At 39.1% G+C, this 24,195-nt stretch overlaps 1 protein-coding gene across 8 annotated transcripts in view; it reads right to left on the bottom strand.

The window, feature by feature from the left end:
- Positions 1–272: 272 nt before the first annotated feature.
- evl.L (Enah/Vasp-like L homeolog) overlaps positions 273–24,195 on the bottom strand; it is a 90,059-nt gene continuing 66,136 nt past the window's right edge. For 2 of the 8 annotated variants that reach the window (XM_018229163.2, XM_041572136.1), the window contains exons 4-15: positions 21,523–21,595; positions 16,522–16,580; positions 11,087–11,968; positions 10,185–10,429; positions 9,133–9,248; positions 8,765–8,825; positions 8,508–8,568; positions 6,816–6,882; positions 6,665–6,727; positions 4,499–4,565; positions 2,462–2,519; positions 273–857 (exon numbers count right to left, since the gene is read on the bottom strand). In XM_018229163.2, coding sequence (XP_018084652.1) covers positions 820–857; positions 2,462–2,519; positions 4,499–4,565; positions 6,665–6,727; positions 6,816–6,882; positions 8,508–8,568; positions 8,765–8,825; positions 9,133–9,248; positions 10,185–10,429; positions 11,087–11,968; positions 16,522–16,580; positions 21,523–21,595 — 1,790 coding nt within the window. In that variant the 3' untranslated portion in view covers positions 273–819. 8 annotated transcript variants of the gene reach the window in all.

The following is a 24,195-nucleotide window of genomic DNA, read 5'->3' as shown; positions in this document are numbered from 1 at the left end:
TATTAACAATTACAAAAGAATTCAGAAACCTCTTGTATACAGATATTTTACCAAAATAGATTATGTAATTAGTCTTTTGCTAGAAAATACTGTGGGCCAATAGCCTACCTGAAGCCAAGAGGCCCAGCCCTGCCCTAAATTCCTAAATGTTAACATCCCTTGAATAGTTGGAAATGTGCAAAGGAAATATTCAGTCAAGGTATTTGTAAGTAAATAACTGCAATTAGTTTCTTCTTATTGCCACATAGTAAGAACTCAAAGTAACGAAGAGGGACTTGAACAATAAACAGTTTATTATCAATATGATTACATCTACGGGTGTGCACCAATGTACCATTTTAACATTGTGATGATGTGGAGACTTGTGTTGTCACCTCACAACACGTCTCTGGTTTTCTTGTGATTCTGCATTAAATTTTGGTTGGCAAAAGGGTCGTAACACTGCAGACTATCAGTACACTTACTTGGAAGTCATCCTAGAAAAGCAAATGGTTCACATAGTTTTTCCTTTAATCTACTACTAAATGAAAAATTATACATTTAAATAAGCAATTATATCATACAAATTAAAAAATAAAAGGCTGACGAATCTCGATGTGCAATGTCAGTTGAAACCAGGAAAAAAAAATCCAGAAATAATTTTATATTAAGACTTTTGAGTAAAGTAAATCCAAGGCAGCAAGCTTCAAAGTGTGCTGAGTCTGCTAATAAAAAGGGAACGGGAACAGTGCAGGGATCTTCAGTGTTCAATTCAACACTCCGGGTGAATCTGTTTGTGGAATCTATTGTACATTCCTAGACTGCAGTCTTAATGTGTCATTATGTTGTACTGATTCTGCTCAGTTCCTGCCTGATCGCTGCAAGCAAACAAACAAATGCATTATGGAGGCTCATCATCATAACACCATACAGTCTCCTGTTTTTCTCAGCTATAATGAATTAATCAGAAACTGTTTATTGTAGAAATAGATATGCAGACATGTCTGATCTTGTTCTGTATCTCAGTATTTTGGGAGAAAATGCAGAAAAGTCAAATTAATTAGACAAAAGTGCTTAAATATTTAAGGGGAAAACTACCCCAGTCACTAAAAATCTATAGGTAGATGTTGCAGGGCCTTATCTTTTACAACCAGAGAAGATAAAGGGGTGCAATAACATTTACAGTATATCCATTTGAATTTATGCAGCTGCTTAGATTTACATTTTCTTTCATTATGTCATTATGTAAATAGCATTGTGCCTTTCTTGTCTCATACTACACAACTGCTCTGTTTTTAAATTAACTGCAAGATTCATGAAGGGCAGGTGTAAATCACAATGGTTTTTTGCACTTTTCAAATACACTAGAATAGAGGCAAGCACACCAACATTGTAAATGATTCTGTTCAAACACCGAAGTACTGACATATGGGCCAAGTAACCAATGTTTGTATTTAGTTCTTTTCCCCAAATCGTATTTTTTAGCACTAAAAATCATGACATACTAATTATTTTAAACAATGAAAAAATTTGGACTTTATTAAACGAATATATAGGTTTGCAATCTAAAAGCTGTAGTAGAGGTCATGTAAAAGTCAATGGGATTTGTCCTTTTCAAATTGTAAAATCTTTCTTTTATTTGAGCTTTTAAAGGTTTTCGGGGGGGGGGAGGTTGCAGATTCGAAGGTTTACCTATTAGTATTGTGATTAGTTTTGCATTTTAGTTGTTGTGCTTTTTATATATGGCTCTTTTAATAAATTACTTGTTTAATATACAGTAAAACCACTAAAAACATGTGGAAACACTGTATACATTTCAGTACTGCAATACAGTATCAATTTATTACATTCTCCATTGGTTAGTGGGGCACTACACATCATATTACAGTTACTTGTTAAGTCAGTGTAATATCTTGTTATTTGTAACTTAGTAGTGCTGCAACCCCGGACTTCAATGATGTTCATAGCTTTTTCTTGTTAGCTGCTTCTAGAATCAGTAAATCCTTTGTTTACAGAATTAGGATTTCCGGTAAAGCCACAGCTATAGCTCTATATTCACATGTTAAGTGTATGTTTTAAGGGACTTTTAGTTAGAATAATTCCAAATATGTCTGAAACATCCCCCCTTAAAGTGAATGAGAATGGCGGTGGTGCAGATATGCAGGGCTATATTTTCAAGTGATACACATCTGTTGCATGACAGGACAGGGCACGTTCAGGTCATTCACATTTACTTTGAATATTGGGATTTTTTGCCCCCTCTCAAATTAAGGAACAAAAAAGTCAAAATATCCTTGTCTGGCACAAGATAAACACAGGTTGTAAATAAGTAACTTTGCATCAATTCTGAGATCTGACTGGTTGCTGTGAATGACTAGACCCAATAAACAAAGAGGAAGCCTATTATTGCATTCTCTTTCTAATGTTTAGTTTAGTAGTTACATATTCCCAAGCAACTGCACCAAGGACTTCATTTTCTTACCATCAATAATCTCTTCTTTGACCTTGTGCAACTCTCTGACAACTTCCTCTAGAATTTCCTTAGAGAAAATACAAAGAGACATTAATGTACTGATTTTCTTTAATCTGAAATACATTTGTCAAAAGGCAAGTCACTATCATTAGTTTGTACAGGCTAGGTCTCTTTCTGCAAATGTTAAAACCTTGTGTCTAACAGCAAGATCATTGAACCCCATGTGAAAGAGTAAGTGATAGCATTTAGGAATGGAGCAAATTCCCCACTGGCATTTTTCAGCTCATTTAGTTCGATGGAATCTGCCTGTCATGAACAGTGACATCCAGAATCAGCATGAAATGCTCAAATGCAAGTAGGGCTGAGAAATGAAATGTTAGAATAGGGGAAAGCCTTGGATGTGTTAAAGGAACAGGAACACCAGTAGATTAAATTGTTTTAATGTAATTTAAATAGGGATACACCGAATCGAGGATTCGGTTTGGGATTCAGCCTTTTTCAGCAGGATTCGGATTCACAAACATTCGGCTGAATACCGAACCAAATCCTAATTTGCATATGTAAATTAGGGGCATGGAGGGAAATAGTGTGACCTTTTTGTCACAAAACCATGAAGTAAAAAACTTTCCTCCTTCCCACCCCTAATTTGCATATGCAAATTAGGATTTGGTTCGTTATTCAGCTGAATCTTTTGTAAAACGTTCGGCTGAATCCAAAATCGTGGATCTGGTGCATCCCTAAATTAAAATATAATGTACTGTTTCCCTGCACTGGTACAACTGAGGTTTGCTTCAGAAACACTGTTATAGTTAACACTGTTATAAACAAGCCACTGTGTAGCCATGGGGGCAGCCGTTCAAAGCACACATAGCAGATAACAGATGCAGAATCCCATTGTATTCTATTAAAGAGCGTATCTGTTATCTGCCTGTGCCTTTTCATCTTTTTTAGTTTGAATGACTGCCCCCATGGCTACACAGTAGCCTATAATGGTCTAAAGCAATACATAACTTTTTTCAGTGCTTAGCAACAGTACTTTATATTTTAATTAGTTTAAAACACTTTTGTTTTTTGGTATTACTGTTCCTTTAAAGAGATACTGACACCAGAAATCAAACTCTTTTTTTCCATCTATTATAATATTGCCTTTGAAAGCTACTAATAACTTTGCCATAAAGTATTTGCACAATGCTTTTACATGACCTGCCTGATCCCCCATGTTCCTGTATGAGGGGGCTGCCATATTTGTGTAGCAGGAGTCAGTTAGCATTAGGAACTTTAACAGACAGGCTGAGATGCGACAGTCAGGTTGACAAAAACGTCAGGTTTAGAAAATTCAACAATTACTTACAAAAAAACAAACCTCTTGGCAAAAAACAATCAACATGACCTATAGGTAACTTTTAATGTACATTCATATTTTAGTTAGTATCACTTTAAGGTGTATATGTTTCCCTTATGATGCATGTTGGCTTGATTAGAATGCAAATGCAATACTGGATTATTTTAGGCACCTGCTCACAATGCACCAAGTAGCCACTTTTCAGATGACACAATTCTCATTTTAATTCTTCTATATTCACAACCAAGTGGAAATGAGCAGGTTTTTTTTGTTTTTAAAATTTTAGGGTACACAGGCAGATTCAGGGAGATTAATCTAATGGGCGACAAATCTCCTCTTCTTCGGGGCGACTAATCTCCCCGAACTGGCACAGTAAGCAATTCGTTTTCGGAAGTTGCCTGACGAGTAAACTTTGGCCAACTTCAGAAAACGAATTGTGCCGAATTGTGCCGGCGATTTACATTTAAGCCGACGGGAAGACAGTTCGGGGAGATTAGTCGCCCCGAAGAAGAGGAGATTTGTCTCCGGGGGACTAATCTCCCTGAATCTGCGTGCGCTGACCCTTACTAGACTATATGGCTGAACCTACAGATATTTCCAGCACCAGGCAACCAAATAGCTGCAACAAATCACTTGTCAAAAGTAATATTTTTATTAAATGGACAATAATTGACATCATAAAAACGATAGAAGTGTCTTCTTACTTGCTTCATTCGGTCAAAATCTAAGGCATCCGTAGACACATCATTACTGCTGCTCACTGGTTTCATCCTAGTTAGAGTGGGGTAGGGTAAATGGGAAAGAAAAATATAATACCAGCAGGGTAGATAATATGGCTTGCACTTATTATAATATGCAGTTTTCTGGCAGCTTAAATCTTGTTACTTATTTATATCTGCCAATAGATGGTGGTTCCAATTTATATGGTACACTGTGCCACAGAAGGAACGGCCTGATTTTTGCAATGTCTGTCTTTCTGTATATATAATAGGCCAAACCATTTTAGTAATGCTACAAGAGCAGGACATGATACATTTCAGGAACTGCAAAGGCACCCAATACAATCTCCTGTACTGAAATCATGTGAATAAAGGGATATCCAGGGCCAGGCAATATATGCAGTGGGTTCCCACAGCACTGTAGATGCCACAAAAATAAAGGAGGGTAGTTGCTGCATGTGTGGCATCTAATATTTGCAATATCATATTTTATTCCCCAGTTATTAGACACAGAGCAAGGTAAAACCCATTGGAGTTCTTAAATGGGATGTCAAACCAAAATAAAAATTTGCCTAATGAAATATAATGTCATTCAGACACTAGGGCAGAGAATATTAATACAGATGCTGCTTTCAATAGTATTTGCAAATAACTTAAAAACCACTGGAAATATATATTGGAAAGTTGTGTACAATTACATTTTCTTTCATTAGGCAAAATTTTATATTTAGTCATTTCCCCCAAGCCAAAAAAATCCATATTTCCTAAACCAAAAATTGCAGTGTCATAATATACACATTTTCATCAGTAATACAGCACACATGAGGCTGTCTACATGTGTTATGTACATGCCATAAATAAAGAGATGATTGGTTATTGATATCTTATATCTAATTCTAATGTTGAATAATACAATGCATTTTTACTGATTCACATTTACTGTTCAATACAATTTTCACCTTTATGTTCACTTTCAGTATGTTATAGAATGGTCAATTCTAAGCAAATTTTCAATTGATCTTCATTATTTATTTTTTGTAGTATTTGAATTATTTGCCTTCTGCTTCTGACTCTTTCCAGCTTTCATATGGGGGGTCACTGACCTCATTTAAAAACAAATGCTCTGTAAGGCTGCAAATGTATTGTTATTGCTACTTTTTATTGCTCATCTTCTATTTATATTCAAATTAATGTATGATTGCTAGGGTCATTTGGACACTAGCAACCAGATTGCTGGAATTGGAAACTGAATAGCTGCTGAATAAAAAGCTAAATAACTCAAAAAACACAAATAATAAAAAATGAAAGCCATTTGCAAATAGTCTCAGAATAACACACCATACTAAAAGTTAACTCAAAGGTGAACAACCTCTTTAAAGGGTTGCCACCTTTCCTAGAAAAAAAAATACTGGCCTTCCCATATTTTTATCTTTCTTCCCTATCAATAACTTTAGTAATAAACATAATTTTTATCTGCCAATGGCAGCATTATAACTTGGTTAACTTTGTTCTCTCTCAACAGTCTAACTGCCCACTGACTTCTTTGCAACAGGCTGGAAATGTAAAAGGCCAGATAGTACCATACAGGAGACCCCAAAATTGACCTTCCTCCTTTGTCCCCTGGGCATCTAGTTTGACATAAAGTGTGCTATGTCTCAGGCAAATGCCTCTAACTGAGCAAGCCAAATCCATGAAAAGTGTAGCCACGTTGTTGTGTTAAATATTGAAGGTGGATTGTTGAGTATTTTCTCGAGTTCAAAAACTTTTTTTTCTGTGAAAGCAATTCATGCTTGTTGGCCACAGGCCTAGCCTTTCAGAGGTTAGTCGAAACAGCCATAGTTGTCCATGTATTGCCAGCCCTAACATGAACTGAACCTTTCCTTACTGTGCCGTAAACCTGCTTGTGTAGTGAGCCAGCCTCATGGGTTTTGATTTATCTTTATTGATACCATGAGAACATTACATTCTGTATACTATATTTCCCATGACATAATGCTGTCAATTTTGCATATGGAAACAATATGGGGGACTACAAAGTGAAAAACAGAACATGCTGCAAACAAAGAGCAACACCAAGACGACACTATACAAGGAATGACATGAATTTGCACGGGACAATGTGAAACATAGATCTGTGCTTCGGTTTGGTACCTAGAGGGTGGTTGAGATTGTATGGGACTCTTAGCTTCTGGACTCTTCACCACTGGTGGGGTTCTATGTCAATGGAATGAGATAGCACATGAATTTAGCGCTCTACAGAGTAATCTCATGCATTAACAATATAGATGATGATCCCACTTACCTAGAGAGTAATGAGGGTACAGGCTTTTCAACTGAATTGCTCCTTTCCCAAGGTTTTTTACCCAAGTCTGTAACATGATCACATGAACTATTAATATGTAAGAAAGTTATGGAATAAAGCGCAAGGCATGCAAGGCTGAATTCTTATACTTGGGCTGATCATGAATATTTAGTAAGGTACCAGGAGTTTCATTAGTGTTCTCCCCATGCTGTTTTAGCAAGGCCCAGCTACTTTCCCCTGCTGCCCATCTCTGCTCGGAAGGACTGTGTTTGCTGAAGTGCACAGACCTATCAGCGCTTAAAAACACATATATTCTAGAGTGGGGAGAGATGGGAAGGCATGTTATATTTATTTATTTTCTCTCTCCAATTTTTTCCCTTTTTGGTGTTTATTTTCTGGGGATAACTCTGTTCATTATCAGTAGTGGTTGGTACCCCTGTTTAAGGAAAGCTGCCCTATAGCCCATGGCATACCAGGTGATTGACCACATCAGTTCTGTCTGAGCAGTACTGCAGTCATAAGAGCTCTTCCGCACCTATTCATTCTTCCCTTAAATTATTTTTCCTTATTAATGAACTTATTGTAAAGCTGTGCACAGAAGTCTTCTTTCCACACATACTCAATCTGACACACTGGCATTGTGTCTGGCAAATACAAATAGACAATTTGATGTTAAGCACGTGGTTCATTTTGAAGCATTTTAATGTTTGTTAATCTGCAGCTACGTGAAGGTCTATACCTTATATAACTCATTATCCACCTGATAATAAGGGGGGTAAGGACTATTTGCACCGTTTAGTGTTTATGGCAGATAGTTTTGAATCTTTAGGATACACAACAGGGATATTCAACCGTCTGCATTCCATATGTTTCAAGAATAGAATTATCATTATATTTATATATAATTTTCTGGTATTGGAGGGATACTGGTAGTTGTGCAACTATCAGTCGTGCTTTATAATCATCATGATATTTCTAACAGACAGAATAGAGAGAGCTTCCTGTTACAGTAAATGGGAACCATTAAAGGGCAAATCAATCGCAAAATAAAAATTTGTCTAATTAAAGAAAACATAATTCTGAGCAACTTTGCAATATACATTTGTTACACATTTTCTATGGTTTTTAAGTTAAATTTGTACATGGATTGCTATTTGTGTTTGTCCCTTTCTATTCTCTGCCCTGGTGGCACAGACTGTTGATACAATATAAGACAAGGCAGCTGATTAACAGACCTGTCTTTGCTGGGGAACTATGACTTTTGCAACATAGTTTTAAAAGTAACAACCAGGCGTTACGCAAATGCTGCTTTCAATAGCAATTGTTTTTACAAACAACTTTAAAAACACTGCACGTTTTTAATTAATGTATATTGGAAATTTGCTTAAAATTATGTTTTTCTTTTATTAGGCAACTTTTTTTATTTTGAGTTCACTTGCCCTTTAAGCATTTCCCCAAATACCATGAGGTACAATTCTTGGAATTGGGGAATCTCATCTCTACTAAGACTGAAATGACCTACTGCCAATACCGGGTTTTGATTGCAATAATACATTTCCTCGAGGAAATACATCTGTGATTATCCCAGCTGCCTTTTATGCTCAAGGTTCTGGAATACTGTATGGTAGAGCACTTTTCTAGCAGTCTATGCATGATATCAATATAGGAAAAAGTGAAAGCGTTGATTGTTACCGGAAGAATTCTGTGGTGTAGGGCCTCGAGTAACAGGAGAAGATGAAAGACTGGCATCCTCCTATAAATAACATATTACAAATGATCTATGTGATCAATTAGGGCACATAATTCTTTAGACACATATTTATCCACATATCCTAGCTTGTCATATGCATTACATTATTAACTGTAAACATTACAAATTTTAGTCTAGAGAGAAAATTAAGAATTGGGGGGGGGGGCTGAAGCCTGTGGGGTTACAGTAAACCACTTACATTTTGGCATTCCTCTTCTTTTTTGTCACCTGGTTTATCTGTATACGATGCTGCTTTCCTTCTATAGTTTACAAAAATAGAATTGTTATAAAATATTAATCTGTTTGGCCAGTGCAACCATCATATTGGTGCTGTTATATATTTTATTGTTTGTAATATAGTTTAAGCAAATAGGTTATGAAAATAAAAAAAATATCATTGTATTCCACCCTCGTTAATATCCTGATGCATCAAGCACAATGTTCCAGGTCTCATTCTATGGGGGGTTGAGGGGCTAAAATAGTCACAGCTGTTTTTGTTGCTATATCATGTTTTTGTTTACTTTGATACCCATGTTAGAATGCTGTAAATACAATAGTAAATCAGACCTCTTTGCCAGCAATTTATTCATCTCCTCCATAAGTCCTCCTCCACCTCCACCACTACTTGTTCGATTGGCATCAGTTTTAGTTGCTCCACAAGGACTCGAGCTTCCATCTTCTGACTAAAAACAAGACACTAATTAGAATAAGGGATGAAACTCAACAGGGGGCTTATAAGATGCATATGAAGCATGGGAATGATAACTTTATCGCAAAAATGAAAAATTAATAAAAGCTTCAGTATAAATTTGGTACAGTTTCTGAAATAATCAAGTTTATCTTCACTTTCTCTCTCTCAGCATCGGTTTCTCCTCATTCTGTCTTCATTCAGGAGTTGGGTTTCAAATGAATGATCCAATATATCTTATAGGGGGGCTCCTTTTGTCTGGAAGATGTATTAGAGCTCACTCTATTAAAATCACCAGAAATCCTGTCTCTCTACATGCAGGGTTTGTGCAAACGGCAGTTATTTTGTTTGATTTTGTTTGTTCTAGAATCAGTTATTTCAGTGAGCTCTAACATATCTGCTAGGAAAGGAACCCCTATTAGATATATTGGATCATTCAACTGCTGCATGAAGACAGAATGAAGAGAAACAGATGCTGAGAGAGGGATAGTGAAGATAAACGTGCTTATTTAAGAAACAATGCAGAATATTTAATTGATTGTGTTTAGAAAGCTTCTTATTTCAATATGAGGAAGCTTATATTAAATTTTCATTTTCACGATAGTTCCCCTTTAAGTATGCTGGCTGTTTTATTTTCATTATTCAAATGGGATAAACTATAGACCTGATTGCATGAGCAATACAAGTCAAGAGCTCAGACTTGCTCAGTGGGCACAATTTACAGGTGAAAGGTAGGGACCAGAGTTCTGAAACAGATTTAATATTGGTCCATCAGATGTAATTCAAGACTCTCCTCTTCTCAATAATTTTCTGACAACTGTTTATAGCAAATGATCACAATCAGCCAAACTGCTGCTGCTTCAAATTCTAGAGTCCAAGTCATAACTGTTCTTTTAAATGCTTCAGCACCGATAATTGTCAGAAAGCTCACCCTTTGTACTTTCCTCAATTTGGCACCAGCCAGAGCTGCAGCCAGCCCTGACGCAGGACTCTCTTCATACACTACTCCTTGGCTTGCCCCAACTGGGAGAGGGGGGGCAGGTGGTGGTGTACCTCCTGATGGTGGTGGTGGCCCAGGAGGTGGAGGAGGTGGCGGACCACTAGCTGGGGCAGGGGCTAAGCCTACCGATGCTACCATTGCCGCAGAAGATGGATGACCAGGTGGAAGCACAGGACCTTCAAGAAGAAGGAGATATATTCTGTTAAAACACATCAAAAACATCTTCTTCCTACTATAAAAAACATAGAGTATGGCAATGCAAATACAATTTGTATTCTGCACTGGAATAAATGGAGTCAAACGCAACATTATGTAGGGCATTTATGTCTTGGCTATTCAATTTCATTTACAACATATAGTTTCTGCTTCATTGTGTTTATATTACTGAATGGTACAAATGCAAACTATGTTTTAATGCAATAGTTTATAACTATTTGGGTTTATCTCATCATCATAAAAATGTTTCTTTCATGTTCCAAAACAACAGTAGTTGGTGCTACTATTCCTAAACCCTATATTATTGAGTGTCTTCATTGTGCAGAGCTGAAAAGAAAAGGAAATTTCAAGGTCTATATTATTCAGAAGCGCCTACAGCACTTAGTTACAGTGTTTGGGATTTTCAGACTACTGTAAAGTGAGGACAGTTTTCTGTGTCAAAACACTTGTAGAAGATATGCAAGTGTAGAATGCTTTACTGCAACAATCACACCCCCCCCCCCCCGAATCATTAACAGTTGATTTTCATCGTTCTCATCTCCTGGAGCCATTCCTAAAGAAAACATGACTGCGTTGGTTAGTTATCAGTGACAGTCATTCCAGAAACAAGTACTTACTGAACTGGGTAATGGTTGATGATGTCATGTAAGGTGTAGTTCTCTTGGGCAAAGTCAGCTCAGACACAGCAGCATAAGGGGGAGGTAATGAAACAAAGTGTGACATGGATTGGTATGATTGCTGTGAAGGATGAGTGGAAGATTGGAAGGGCTGAGGAGAAGCCTGGGTAAGAATGCCAAAAGGACTGGTTATCATTGGCAATTGAGCAACAGGTACAGTTTCTATATAGGATAGGAAAGAACGGTCAACGCATTTAACCTGCGTCCGGGGGGAACTTAAAGAAATTTGAGAAGTTAGAGGTTCTTCTGCTTGGTCGCTTGGGCCTGTCTGAGGTACAATTGGATTTTGGACCATTTTATCTGAGCATCCTCTGATCCTGCTATTCTGGACAGGAATTACAGGTAGGACCACTGGAATAGGTGACTGTGGAGATATATTCTTCTGCACTGATGAGGTCACTGAAACAGGAGGAGAGGAGGAACAAGGAGAAAATGACAGAGAGGGATGTCTTACAGACTGATGCAGGGATAATGGAGAATGGGAACCTGGAGCAGGCGGTGGGGATAAAGAGATTTGCTTGATGCTCCGGGATACAGTCCCATTGCTTGGCCTTATTGGAGAAAATGCAGAACTTTGGGATGTTGAAGGCTCTGATCCACAATGGCTGTTCTGCAGCTCTGGGGGTTCGCTGGTTCTGTTACTGGACTTGTTTGTGGATTTACTACTAAGTTCAGGGGAAGCAGCTGCTGAAGAGATAACTTTTGCATAAGATGGAGGAGGGACAGCGCCAGTAGAAGGAGAAGCACTGAAGTTACTGTAGTCAGGAGGAGGAGACTGGCAGTGGGAAGGGGAAGAAGACACGTTTATCTGAAGGGTAGAAACTAAAAGAAAAAAAATGAAAAGAACAAAATGGGCATATATCAAGGAAAGCAAACAAGGCAGAGTGATTAGGAGAGCTGGAACGGACAGATGGAAACAGAAAATTAAAGATGTTTCATGCACAGATTTGTTAATGACGTACAAATGAAATAAAACAGTTTGTCTGCTTTGTTTCAAAACCATTATTATAGGGAGGGGAATTGACTCAATGAGAAATGGGTATCAACTTATCCCTCTAATCAGACACAGCAACATGCCATTTTTATGCTGTTTTGACCTTTATTTCTTCAATGTCGACTCTACCACTACCTGAAAAGACAACACTGCAGCACTCTGGTGCTTAGCAATTCCTTAATGCGTATTAGCCCCTTAACTGTGCTATATAGCAGCAACAATTTGTGGACACTGAGGGGCAGATTTATCAAAATCCGAGTTTGTGGATAAAAACTATTCAGAAAAAAGTCGCATGCCAGTGAGAATCTCATTGTCCCATTCATTTTCAACAAAGCTGAAATTCTCGAATGTTTTAATAAACTGGGAAAATAAATGAATAAAAAAAGTTGTCAGAGAACATTGCCATTGACTTCTGTACAATCTCCCCAGCTTTAACATGCCAATTTTTTTCTGGCAGCCTTTCATGGTTTTATTCTTTAACAAATGTCGACTATAAGGTTACAAAGAATATTCTTGAGTATATCCGTACTCGCGTTTTATCACTGCATTTTTTCTCGAATAGTGAAAATACCTAAAACTCGATTTTTGATAGTTTCATGTTTTGTGCTAATAATACGCAACAGCTACACACTGAAGAGCTGCAGTATAACCTTCTTTGCATTATGATAGCACTCTCTGGCAGAAGCCCTAATTGGCTTTTCAGTGGTCTGTTGCACTTGCTACTGCTTGATACACTCAACTTCTATGTCAATTGGTTTATTCTTCATGCATGAATAGGGACCAATTTTTACTGTAAGATTATTGGAAATGCACCAAGCTGAACAAAGCATCCTAAACTGCTAGGGTCTCTAACTGCAACCGGGTATGTGAACACAGATGGACAGCACTCCCTGTATGGCCTGGCACAGGGGCGTAACTACAGAGGAAGCAGACCCTGCGGCTGCAGGGGGGCCCAGGAGGTACAGGGGGCCCCATGAGGCTCTCATTGATGAGCAATTTGAACATATATTGGTAAAACAGGACAAAAACACTGGATATGTTGGGGGCCTTAAAAATAATTTGCTGTGGGGCCCAGCAACATCTAGTTACGCCACTGGCCTGGCAAATGGGGAGGTGCAGTGAGTTTCTTTCCCAGATTACCCTATCACGTATCATTACATTGGCTTTCTTAGTATTCTTTCCTGAACAATAGCATTCTTTGTTGGTGTAGGTAAATTACTGTTTATAGCAAAATTTTGAACTTTGTGTTCCTCTGTGTACTACATGCTGTATCTTTTATATTTAATGTCAGCACTGAAATCACTGGGACCATGTGCAGCTACTGCCAAGTGTAGATTGGAGGCAATGTCCTAGTTGTCAAGTTTAAATTTTTTTAAATCGTAAATTCAGCTCTTTTATTAATGCAGAGCTCCCAATTTTCTTTGCACTAATGATGCACCCCACCTCCAAGTGTGAGGTATGTGCAGGTGAATGGGATCTGAGGCTGAAGCAGCTCCTTAAACACCCCAGAATTTCATCAGATATTGCACATGAATATACAGGGCAACATTTAACAGATGTTCCTGCACACTGTTTTCTTGGCACAGTAAAAGCTATTTCCTTTTATAGAATACCTACCCAGTGTTTATGTTGACATATATAGTGGCCAGGAAAGGAAAATAAAGTATGAAGACAATTTTCCCTTATTGTGTGCAAAGAGACAAACGTCTGACAGCCCCACATCTACTATTCAATCTTCACAACACTCATGGCCCCAACAGTCCTAACAAGTTCTGCTGTACTTCTTGTTATGCCCTTCATAATACATGATAAGGAAAATTCAATTTACTTAAAGTGCAATGCAAACAAATGCACCCGCTTAAACTCTATTCACATCTATACTTGCATTTATACACGCTCCCTTATTTTTGTAGCAAAACAATGGTGGCTTGCACTTTGTGAATAAAGTGCTAGGTGAAAAGTACAAGGGTACAAGGCCACAAGGGAGCCCTGGAATTGATTCCTGTCTAACAGAGGCAGTATACACCTAAATACATATTTTATTTTCAACATGAGCAAGAAAAATAAACTTTTACAGAAAATACTTTTGCCTATTCCTTTAATTTAAAAAAAATGCATATTTCTTAGTTATTTCTATTATAGAGCAATAAAGGAGTATTTTTTTTCTTTCACACTATTAATTAGCTGGTTTCACTAGAATTAATTTAACTAGCGATAATGTGCCCTGTATGGACAACCTCCTCCCTTCACCCTTTGTTGTGACTTTTGGCGGATGCCACTATTATTGGACATAACACTGCGGGTCATTTGCTGTTGCTTGGTGATTAAGCTTGGATATGCTGCTATGTGACTGTAACAAGCGGGATACAATGGGCAAGTAGAACCTGCTCCTTTAGGCTGCTGAAATGCAGCAAATGCTATATTAAAGGGGTAGTATACATGTACAAAAAGGTATTGTTTTCATACAGTGCTTCAATCACATTCAATAAATTATCATTTACAGTTTCCCACAATGAAAGATTTGTAAAGGAATAGTTGTTCCTCTGCTTTATTTCCCAGTAGCTGTTCAATGAGAAGTGTCCAATACAAAAAGCACTGTCCTGCATGTGTGTTTTACCCTCATTACTCTGTCAGTAGCTTTTACATGTGTTCTGTCATCTTATGTGCCACCTCACCATATTTTCCTTTATTAATAATACCTCCTCAATACAGGAAGCTTTGTACTTAACTAGAAAGAGATCCCAGGATATACCCACCTATGTGTTCTTTGCATAGTTACCACTTTGTAATCAGGGATAGATACACACCTTCAATTAGAGAGGCCTTGAGTGAGCAGGGCAAATTCCCAATAGTGTAACCAGCAAGTCTGATCTCACTCACAAGGCCCCTCTGCTTGAAGCTGTGCTGGTGATGGACATTGGTTAGTAAGTGAAGGCTTGGGGAGGCATTGGAAGTCAGACAACTCAAAAAGTTGGTTAGCCCTGGGAAGGTTTATATAGGCATAGTGACACACTCCTGTCAAAATCTGGAACATGTCACTGGGTCTTTAAATGATTGGTGTCCATGATCTTTGTCATGAAAAAGAGACCAGCTATATAGCTCTTCCATCAGTTTTTTGGTAATAATTTATTTGAAAAGAAAACATTTAAAATGTAAAAACATTTGCTTGTTATTTGCAACACAAATCAAAAGGGGGCAGTCACATGGGATGTGGTTTACAAAGCAACAGCTATTTGCAGCTTCACAACAGCTGTCTCAGCTAAGAACTACTGTATGATCGTGGGATGGTCTAGTAGAGTATATTTCTATACTGTAAATATGGCAGAAATGTTCCACTTTAAGCAGTACCTTTCAGCATTCCTCAACACACACACTGTTCTCTGACAGTATAATGTTTTTCTTCAAACATACACTGCCTGTCCAACATCTCATTCCCAAACCAAGGGTAGTAATATGAAGCTGGTTCTCTCTTTTGCGGTTTTAAAAGCCTTTGCTCTACTGGGAAGGCTAATATATATTGGAACTTTGCTGGTGGGATTTGCTTCCATTCAGCTAGAGAGCAGTGCCGGGCCAAGTCGGCCAGGTGCCCTAGGCAACCAGGCTGACTACGTCACCCCCACCACTTGTGAATGTGCATGTGCAAAAGAGCGGCGAGGAAGCAGGAACAGGCATGCGCGAAACAGCATAAGCAATAAAGACGCGGAAGTGCACATGCTCCGAAGAGAGCACACCCACATGAACTGCCACAGCTTCTGCACAAAATGATCTGAACTAGGGAAAGGCATCAGAAGAGGTAAGTGCCTGGTGCCCCTCTACTTTTCCGCCCTAGGCACGTGCCTCTTCTGCCTAGTTCTGGCCCTGCTAGTGAGATTGGGGATTGCTGTTAAGGATGGGGAAATGCCACGTATCACTCCAGAGAAAGCCTTGCCACTGCTCCATAGTGCAATGGGGTGAACTTTAAACCACTCCAGCAGACACTTGGCATTGTACATGGTGATATTAGGTTTATTTGCACGTGATCACCCAAAAAAGTGCCTTTGCTCCATATGAATAGTTCTTGAGCTGACACTTTATAGAATTGGTTTGGGATAGAGCAGTGAGCATTTCAGAGCATGTCATTTCTGATGGAGTATCTGACTAAAAATGTGTCCGAATTGGTAAATATGGTGTATACTTTTTAATTCTAAAACAGTGTGATCTGTCACATGATCTAACAGTTGCTAAAGCATGCATATTAATATCAAAACAAAATAAACAGAACCTTTTTAGGAGAGCAGATACTATAGTTACTCTTCCAACTGTGGTCATATTTACCAAGCCGACAGAACATCGTACAACAGACATACTGTACAAGCATTGACAGAAACGTGTGCACACTTACCTGTAGTAGAGGTCCTTCGTTCCAGGGTCTCTTGACGTTGCTGTTGCTCCAACATTTGCCTAAATGATCAGCGAACAGAGAATAAATACAGACTCTGCACATGCCACTTACTGGTCACACAGGCACATTGGCTAAGGCTTCTGTAATGATGTTGTACATGTAATGATGTTGTACATGTAATGATGTTGTACATGTAATGATGTTGTACATGTAACAATGTTGTACATGTTGGTGCATTGCATGCAGTTTTCTGTCTCACCAGAAACCTATAGGGCATCTCCGGCTTCCATGGTAGAAAATCAAGTAGGGGCAAAGCTTAGTGTACATGATAAAACTATGAGAATAGGATCTAAGGACTGCACACTGGAACTTCTTCCCATAAAGGATTGTTCACCTTCCAAACACTTTTTCAGTTGGTTTCAGATTGTTCTTCAGAACTAAAGCTTTTTTTTCGATTGCTTTCCATGTATTTTTTTTACCATGTTTCCAAAATCTAAGTTTAAAGTTGTTACAATTTTGCAACATTTAGTTGATATATTTCTCCACAGCATCTCTGAAGTATTAGCAACTATTGTATCAATTCTAACAGCTGCCTTTAAATAAACTCAGGGATTCTGCTTAGCAGGGCCAAAGATAAGAAATGTATCAACTGACGTATCAATTTAGAACCCCCCCTCCCTGAGCAGCTTTAGAAAGGTGCAAAATTAGACATACGCTTCAATATTAGAAAAATGGTCACATGTAGAAAATAGAAAGTAATTGGAAAACGTCTTTAATACTGGTGAACTATCTGAAACCAACTGAACTGAAAAAAGTGTTGGAAGGTGAGCAACCCCTTTAAGACAAAAGCACATACAAGAATCCTTTATTCATAACAAGAGTTTAAGGAGAAGCCAATGAATTTTTTATTCATCTCATTCATGCACAGTTTGTAATTGTGACCACTAGAGGTCCTTCTTTTCATTAGATACATATGGGAGATCTATTTGCAGACAATAGGCCTCAATTACTATGCCAGAAGCACCATGGAAAGAACGATATTCATATACTTTGACTTGTGCCCTAAAGCTGGCCACAGACGCAAAGATCCATTCGCACGAATCAACGTACGATCGGACTTCCCCATCTCCCGACCTGCCGCTAACCATTCTGATCAAATAAAGTACAAAAGAACAGATCAGCTCATGTTCTGCCCCTGACAGCAATCGTACGAAAGTTATGTCCATCCAAAGCTGGTGATAGTCTCCCTCTGAAAATCATACGATCGGCAATACATGCAGAGATATTACCCACAGCCGACAGAAATCTTTTAATCTGTCCGATTGACCAAACGACCGATCTCCGTCGGACGGAAAATGTCGGGACTCTCCACACACAATCGGAAAATCTTACGAATCCTCGATTCGTATGATCAGATCTTTGCATCTATGGCCAGCTTTAGGCACGGCTCTTTGCGCTCCTATTATGGAAAACAATTGTGTCTTGCAGGTGCAGGGATGTATTTAGGTCTGGTGCTGTCCTAGGCACCGGCCTGCCCCCTTTTCTTGCTCAGTGCATGTGCACACAGTCCTGTTGTATTGTGCATGTGCCGATCTCTGCTACCCAACCCGGTAACTCGTCCTCCCTCTCAGCTTCACCTCCAGCCTGAAGCAGGCCATAGACGCAAAGATCCGATTGTACGAATTGAGGATTCGTATGATTTTTGGACCATGTGTGGAGAGTCCCGACATTTTTCATCCAGCGAAGATCGGTCATTTGGTCGATCAGACAGGTTAAAAGATTTCTGTTGGCTGTGGATAATATCTCTGCGTGTTTTGCGGATCGTACGATTTTCAGTGGGAGACTTTTGTCGGACATTACTTTCGTACGATTGCTGTCAGAGGCAGAACATCGGCTGATCTTTTCTAATTTATTTGATCTGAATGGTTAGTGGCAGGTTGTGAGAATCCTCGAATGATCGGATCTTTGCATCTATGTCCAGCTTTAGACACAAACATCTTGCAGTAAGCTGGGTAATTTTTCCTATGGAAAAATGTCTCTTGGTCCTACCCATCCATTCGTTTTTATAAGAGATAGATTGGCATGACCAAAACATTCATCTCCTTATCCTTCTGATTGTGGCTTTTATAGGAGAAAGGTCGCCCACTTCAACACCTATTATTAAAGGAATAAGACCACCATTAAAGTGATAAGAAACAACTAAAAAGACTGATAGTAGTGAGTCAGGACAGTGCAACCATGGTTTTACTATGTCCTGCTATGCGGTAGCCTGAAAACCTGTAACTAGCAGCACACAATCATAATTATATTCATGCTCTATCCACTAACCACTCTGCAAGCTCAGTTGTTGAAGAGCCATTTTCCTTTGTACAGGCTCAGGCAACTGTGCTCATAGGGGAAAGTGCTACAATATTGCACCATTGGGAGCCCTCAAGGCTTAACCTGCTTTAACCTTTAAGTAAAACAACACTGCACATTTGCTATGGTGTGTTGCCATTAATAACATGCGGCACAGTATAAATCAAAGCAAAACTGAAAAGTAGAATATGTGCTTCAGCGCTATGGTACTTTTACACTGATGTATAGATTTACGATCTAGGGCACTAAAAGGGCTAATAAATGCTCACATATTACTACTAATAGTTTAACAACATGCTATAAGATACATTGCCACCCAGCCTGCAGTCTAATTATAGGCAAGTCAAACTCAAGAATGCAAGGCCTCCCCTACATACAGGTGCCACTGTCACCCAGGCAGAGTAACAAACTGAGAAGTTGAACCAATGCTTTAGAGATGGAATGTGATCCTTAAGTCATCGCACAGCACTGAAGCTGTTTTGCAGCTGTAGTTGCACAATTTTGCCTATGTGCTGTGTATTTATTATATTACTTCCTTAAAAACACAGTGACCACTAAATCCAAACCACAATATGTGTTTTTACATGTGATTTTGTTACAGCTGCCAAGTGGCTGTGCCTACAACTCCTCCAGCAAAATGCTCAAGGTGCAAATGGCGTGACAAAGAAGACTTAAGGTGGCCATACACTGGCAGATTTCATCTGCTGATCTAGGCCCTTTATACCGATTCAGTAATTTAGACAGGCCCATCTGACCGACATCTGACCAGAAATTGGCCTGATGTCAATCAAACAGGTTTGATTTTCCTGTCAGATGGGGAACTGCATCTGCTAGTTGATGCGTCCCTCTCTCCAATATACCCACCACTGTAATCTGATCGGATTAAAGATCAATATTGTCCAATTTAGTTGGGCATATCATCGAGGTCGCTCAACAAGCAGATCTCACAGAAGCCACCTTAACACAAACCAAGGGACAAAGATAAGCTAAGTTATAAGATAAGTAAGGCTGCCCCCCCCCAGGTGTCAGTGTGGCTCCTATCAGTTCACCTTCATTATCCATCCATGATCATCACCTTCACAAATATGTCCTATTTCCCATATATATATATATATATATATATATATATATATATATATATATATATATATATATATGAACTGCTCATTGCACACACAGCACAATACACTTTTGGGATTCTCACCAATTGTAGGCTCTATCCCCTCTACTGCTGTGGTTTCCATACTTTCTGGGTTCCTGAAATACTTTGTGGCCCAATAAATTATTTAGTACCAAGGTTACAGAAAAAAAACTTTTTTTTTCAGTCATCCTGCTACTAGTCTTTTTATTGTGCTAACATTTTTTAAGGCAGCAATAAACATTTGTCCAAGGCTCATCCCACTTGGCCTTATATTTGGGCTTTAACATCCCCTGCTTTGAGACCCCTTAACCAGGGGAGCTAGCCCCACACTTTAAGAACCTTAAGCAATGCGTTTTTTTTCCATTAAAAATAACTGTGAATTTCAGTTGAACTATTTTTCCGAACCTGTAGTTAACCTTTAAACATAACCGAACAGTGATGTGATATAATTTTTGCACCCTAGGTGTCTCTCAGAAAGGAAGAGGTTAACCATATCCTTAGCAACACTGCTTTGCACAGGAGTTAACTGTCTGTACATAAACTGCACTTGTATGTATGTACAGTAAGTTACTGCAGCTCCTGATATACCCCAGCATCCTTTGGCTGCAGTGAGATTACTGAGAGCTGTAGTTCCAAAGTTTTGGGAGGCTGCTCATTTCTGCTCCACAACACTAGGCATTTTTGTGTACCCTGTGCTCTATTAGACTAGGGATGCACCGAATCCACTATTTTGGATTCGCCCGAACCCCCGAATCCTTTGTGAAAGATTCAGCCGAATACCGAACCCTAATTTGCATATGCAAATTAGGGGTGGGAAGGGGAATTTTTTTTACTTCCTTGTTTTGTGACAAAAAGTCACGCGATTTCCCTCCCTACCCTAATTTGCATATGCAAATTAGGATTTGGTTCAGCCGGGCAGAAGGATCCGAATCCCAAACCGAATCCTGGATTCGAAGCATCCCTAATTACGACCATATTACACCTAGAATACTTTGCTATTGATGCAGGTGAGTAGTGAGGAAAACAACAGCAGACATGGATATCCTGAGAATTGGTTGAAATGAGGCATTAATAAACCAAGCCAGAAGAAGTTTAGCGGCTTATTTAGGGCACGTATCTGTCTGTAAGATCACTTGGTAAAGAGCTACTGAATAACCACTGCATATCAGATATTATCCTATATATACAGATGTATCTATTTTACCAAAGAGAGGAGAACTAACGAGGCCATGCACAGACACTCCCTAACTCCACTCTAATCCCTGCCAGCCTCCTCTCCTCACTGGGACAACTGCCCCTTTTCACAAAGAGAGTGAGAATTAATATGAGGTATAATGCTGCTCCTGGCCTCCTATTGTTTGAAGATATAACATAACATATTTCATAATGTTACTAATGCAAACATGAGTCTGTGTCAGTGTTGCTTCTTGTCAGAACTGACAGAACCTTTCCCCCACCAAGCCCTGTAGTGCACCAACACAATAATATATGAATCTTCTTACCTTCTCTGTATTTCCATGTCATCTGGGGAGGGTCCATTCTGTATGTTCTGAGCTTGGCGCTGGGCAGCAGGACCTGAGCACAGGGATATGAAGAATCATGAAGTACAGCACATAGTGGAGGAAACATCTTTGTTTTAAGTACATGAATGTAAAGCAGAGCTAAAGCTTTAGCTAAAATGTACTATTATTGGACAGCCCTCCCTCCTACCACCTGAACCACAGCAGTTTTCCTCCTTCACCCCACACACTGAGATAAAGCAGAGTAGAGCAGCGGGCACCATCACACACATCTAACTCTTCACTAATAAGTGAATTTATACAGGTAAAACTGATTGACTTCAACTGCACATGCTCAGTGTCGGCAATCATAGGCGCAATATTTTAAATTTCTACTAAATGCTGCATTTTATTGGCAAAGCATACTTTCCTGTACCTGAGCTACAGTATGTGCATTCCTTTAGGATTAGAAAAAACTCTCTTTCCCAGCATTACTTCCATTTTTACATGAATCTTTCTGATGTCAGATCCTTAATTTTTCAATTCTAAGGAACTAACAGGATAATCAGAAGTGTAGTATCCTCCGGCATCCCCCTCCCTTAGGGTTGCCACCTTTTCTGGAAAAAAATACCGGCCTTCCTATATATTTATCTTTTTCCCTATTAATAACATTGGGATCAACCATAATTTTTACCGGCCAGGCCTACCCTACCCTCCCTCCCACCCACAGAATCGAGCTTTGCATAGAATCAGCCATCACAACATCATTCCACAACCTCCCTGCCCTCACTGTGAAAAAAAACACCTTTGTTGCTTTAAAAGAAAGTTCTTTTCCACTAGTCTAAAGCTGGCCATTGACAGGCGGATTTCAGCCTCATATCCGACAAATGATCTTACTTCGCAACTTCCAATCTGCAACTAACCATTCAGATTAAATAAAGTAGTAAAAGAACAAATCAGAAGATGTTCTGGCCATGACAGCAAACATACGAAAGTTATGTCCGACAAATAGTAATGACAGTCACCTATTGATATCATCAGATAGGCAGTACATGCAGAGATATTATCATTAGCTAACAGAAATCTTCTAACGAAACACATTTTCGTGCAACTTTATCTCTACGTCTATGGCCAGCTTTAAGGGGTGTCCTCTGGTATGTTGCAAAGAGTCGTCATTCCCCCTCACAAGTATCTTCTTTCCAGGTAAAACAACCCCAACCATGACAATCTACCCTCATAGTTTAAATCTTCCATCCCCTTAACCAGTTTAGTTGCACGTCTGTGCACTCTCTCCAGCCCATTTGTATCCCTTAAAGGAGAACCAAACCCTTTATATTAAAATCCCCTACCCCCTACTCTACATAGACCACCCTCCCTTCTCCCCCCCAGCCTAGATGTTACTCTTGATAAATGCCCCTAACTCTTTACTCCCCCTCGTTGCAGATTCAGTGCATCGGAGTTCACGGGCGCCATCTTCTTCGCTTCTGTAACCTTCGTGAAGTAAGCACCTTATCAGCGCATGAGCAGTTGGAGCAATCATCGGGTTGTTGTCAACTGCGCATGCGCCAAAAGTGAAAGAAAGTGCTGAAGCGCCGGAAGAAGACCCGGAAATTACTGAAGAGAAGAAGTTGGTGCCATTGAACTCCAATGCACTGAATCTGCACCGAGGGGTAAGTAAAGAGTTAGGGGCATTTACCAAGGGTAACACCTAGGCTGGGGGGAAGCAGGGAGTAGAGTAGGGGGATTTTAATATAAAGAGTTTGGTTCTCCTTTAAGGACTGGAGCCCAAAACTGCACTGCATTCTCCAGGTGAGGCCTTACAAGGGACTTACTGTATAAAGAGGCAAAATTATGTTTCTGTCCCTTGAGTTAATGCCCTTTTTTACACATTGTGAAGAATAACAATGTAAATAATATGTGGTTGAGCAAATAAATTAATTAAAGAATGAGGTAAAAGATATAGGGGTAAATTTATCAAAGAGTGAAGTTCCGCCACTAGAGTGAAATTCCGCAGCTCTCAATTCATTTCTATGGGATTTTGAAAGGCGTGTGAATGGGTGAAAGTGAAAGTTCACCCTTTGATAAATACGCCTATAAAAATCCCTTAGAAATGAATGGAGAGTGGCGGAATTTCACTATTAACTTCACTCTTTGATAAATATACCTCATGAGGTCTCATTATACCATTCATAAACATGTTTTCATGTGCAAATCCATCATATTGATTTGGCTTGGTCAGCGGAATGTTAAACAGCTGTCCTAGTTAGTAGTCCATTTTATCACTGATCAGGCCAATAATGCTCTCATCACCCAGACTAGAGAATTTTAGAATTAGCTCCAGAATGCTGCTCATTCTCTGCACCTACTGTTAAACCACAAAAGAAGAATATATTACAAAATATGCAGATGGCTCAGCATTTAGACTGCTGGTAGTTCAGCCAGTTTCTTAACTTAAATAGTTACAATTGTATCTTTGCTTGTGTTAAATAGTTACAAATGTATCTAAGTGCAGGTGCGAATATTCTGGGCTCTCTGCTAAAAGCCTCTTATTTAATTACATTTCAGAAACTGTGTATGTTTTTCTAGCTGTTCAGTGCTGCAGATCAAAGAGAAACTCGGGACATTCAGTAACAACCTCGGGACTGCGGGCTGAGCTGTCAAAACTGTGACTGTTCA

Source organism: Xenopus laevis, chromosome 8L (genome assembly GCF_017654675.1).
Source record: "Xenopus laevis strain J_2021 chromosome 8L, Xenopus_laevis_v10.1, whole genome shotgun sequence".
Taxonomy (NCBI): Eukaryota; Metazoa; Chordata; class Amphibia; order Anura; family Pipidae; genus Xenopus; species Xenopus laevis.
This window is presented reverse-complemented; position numbering and strand designations above follow the sequence as displayed.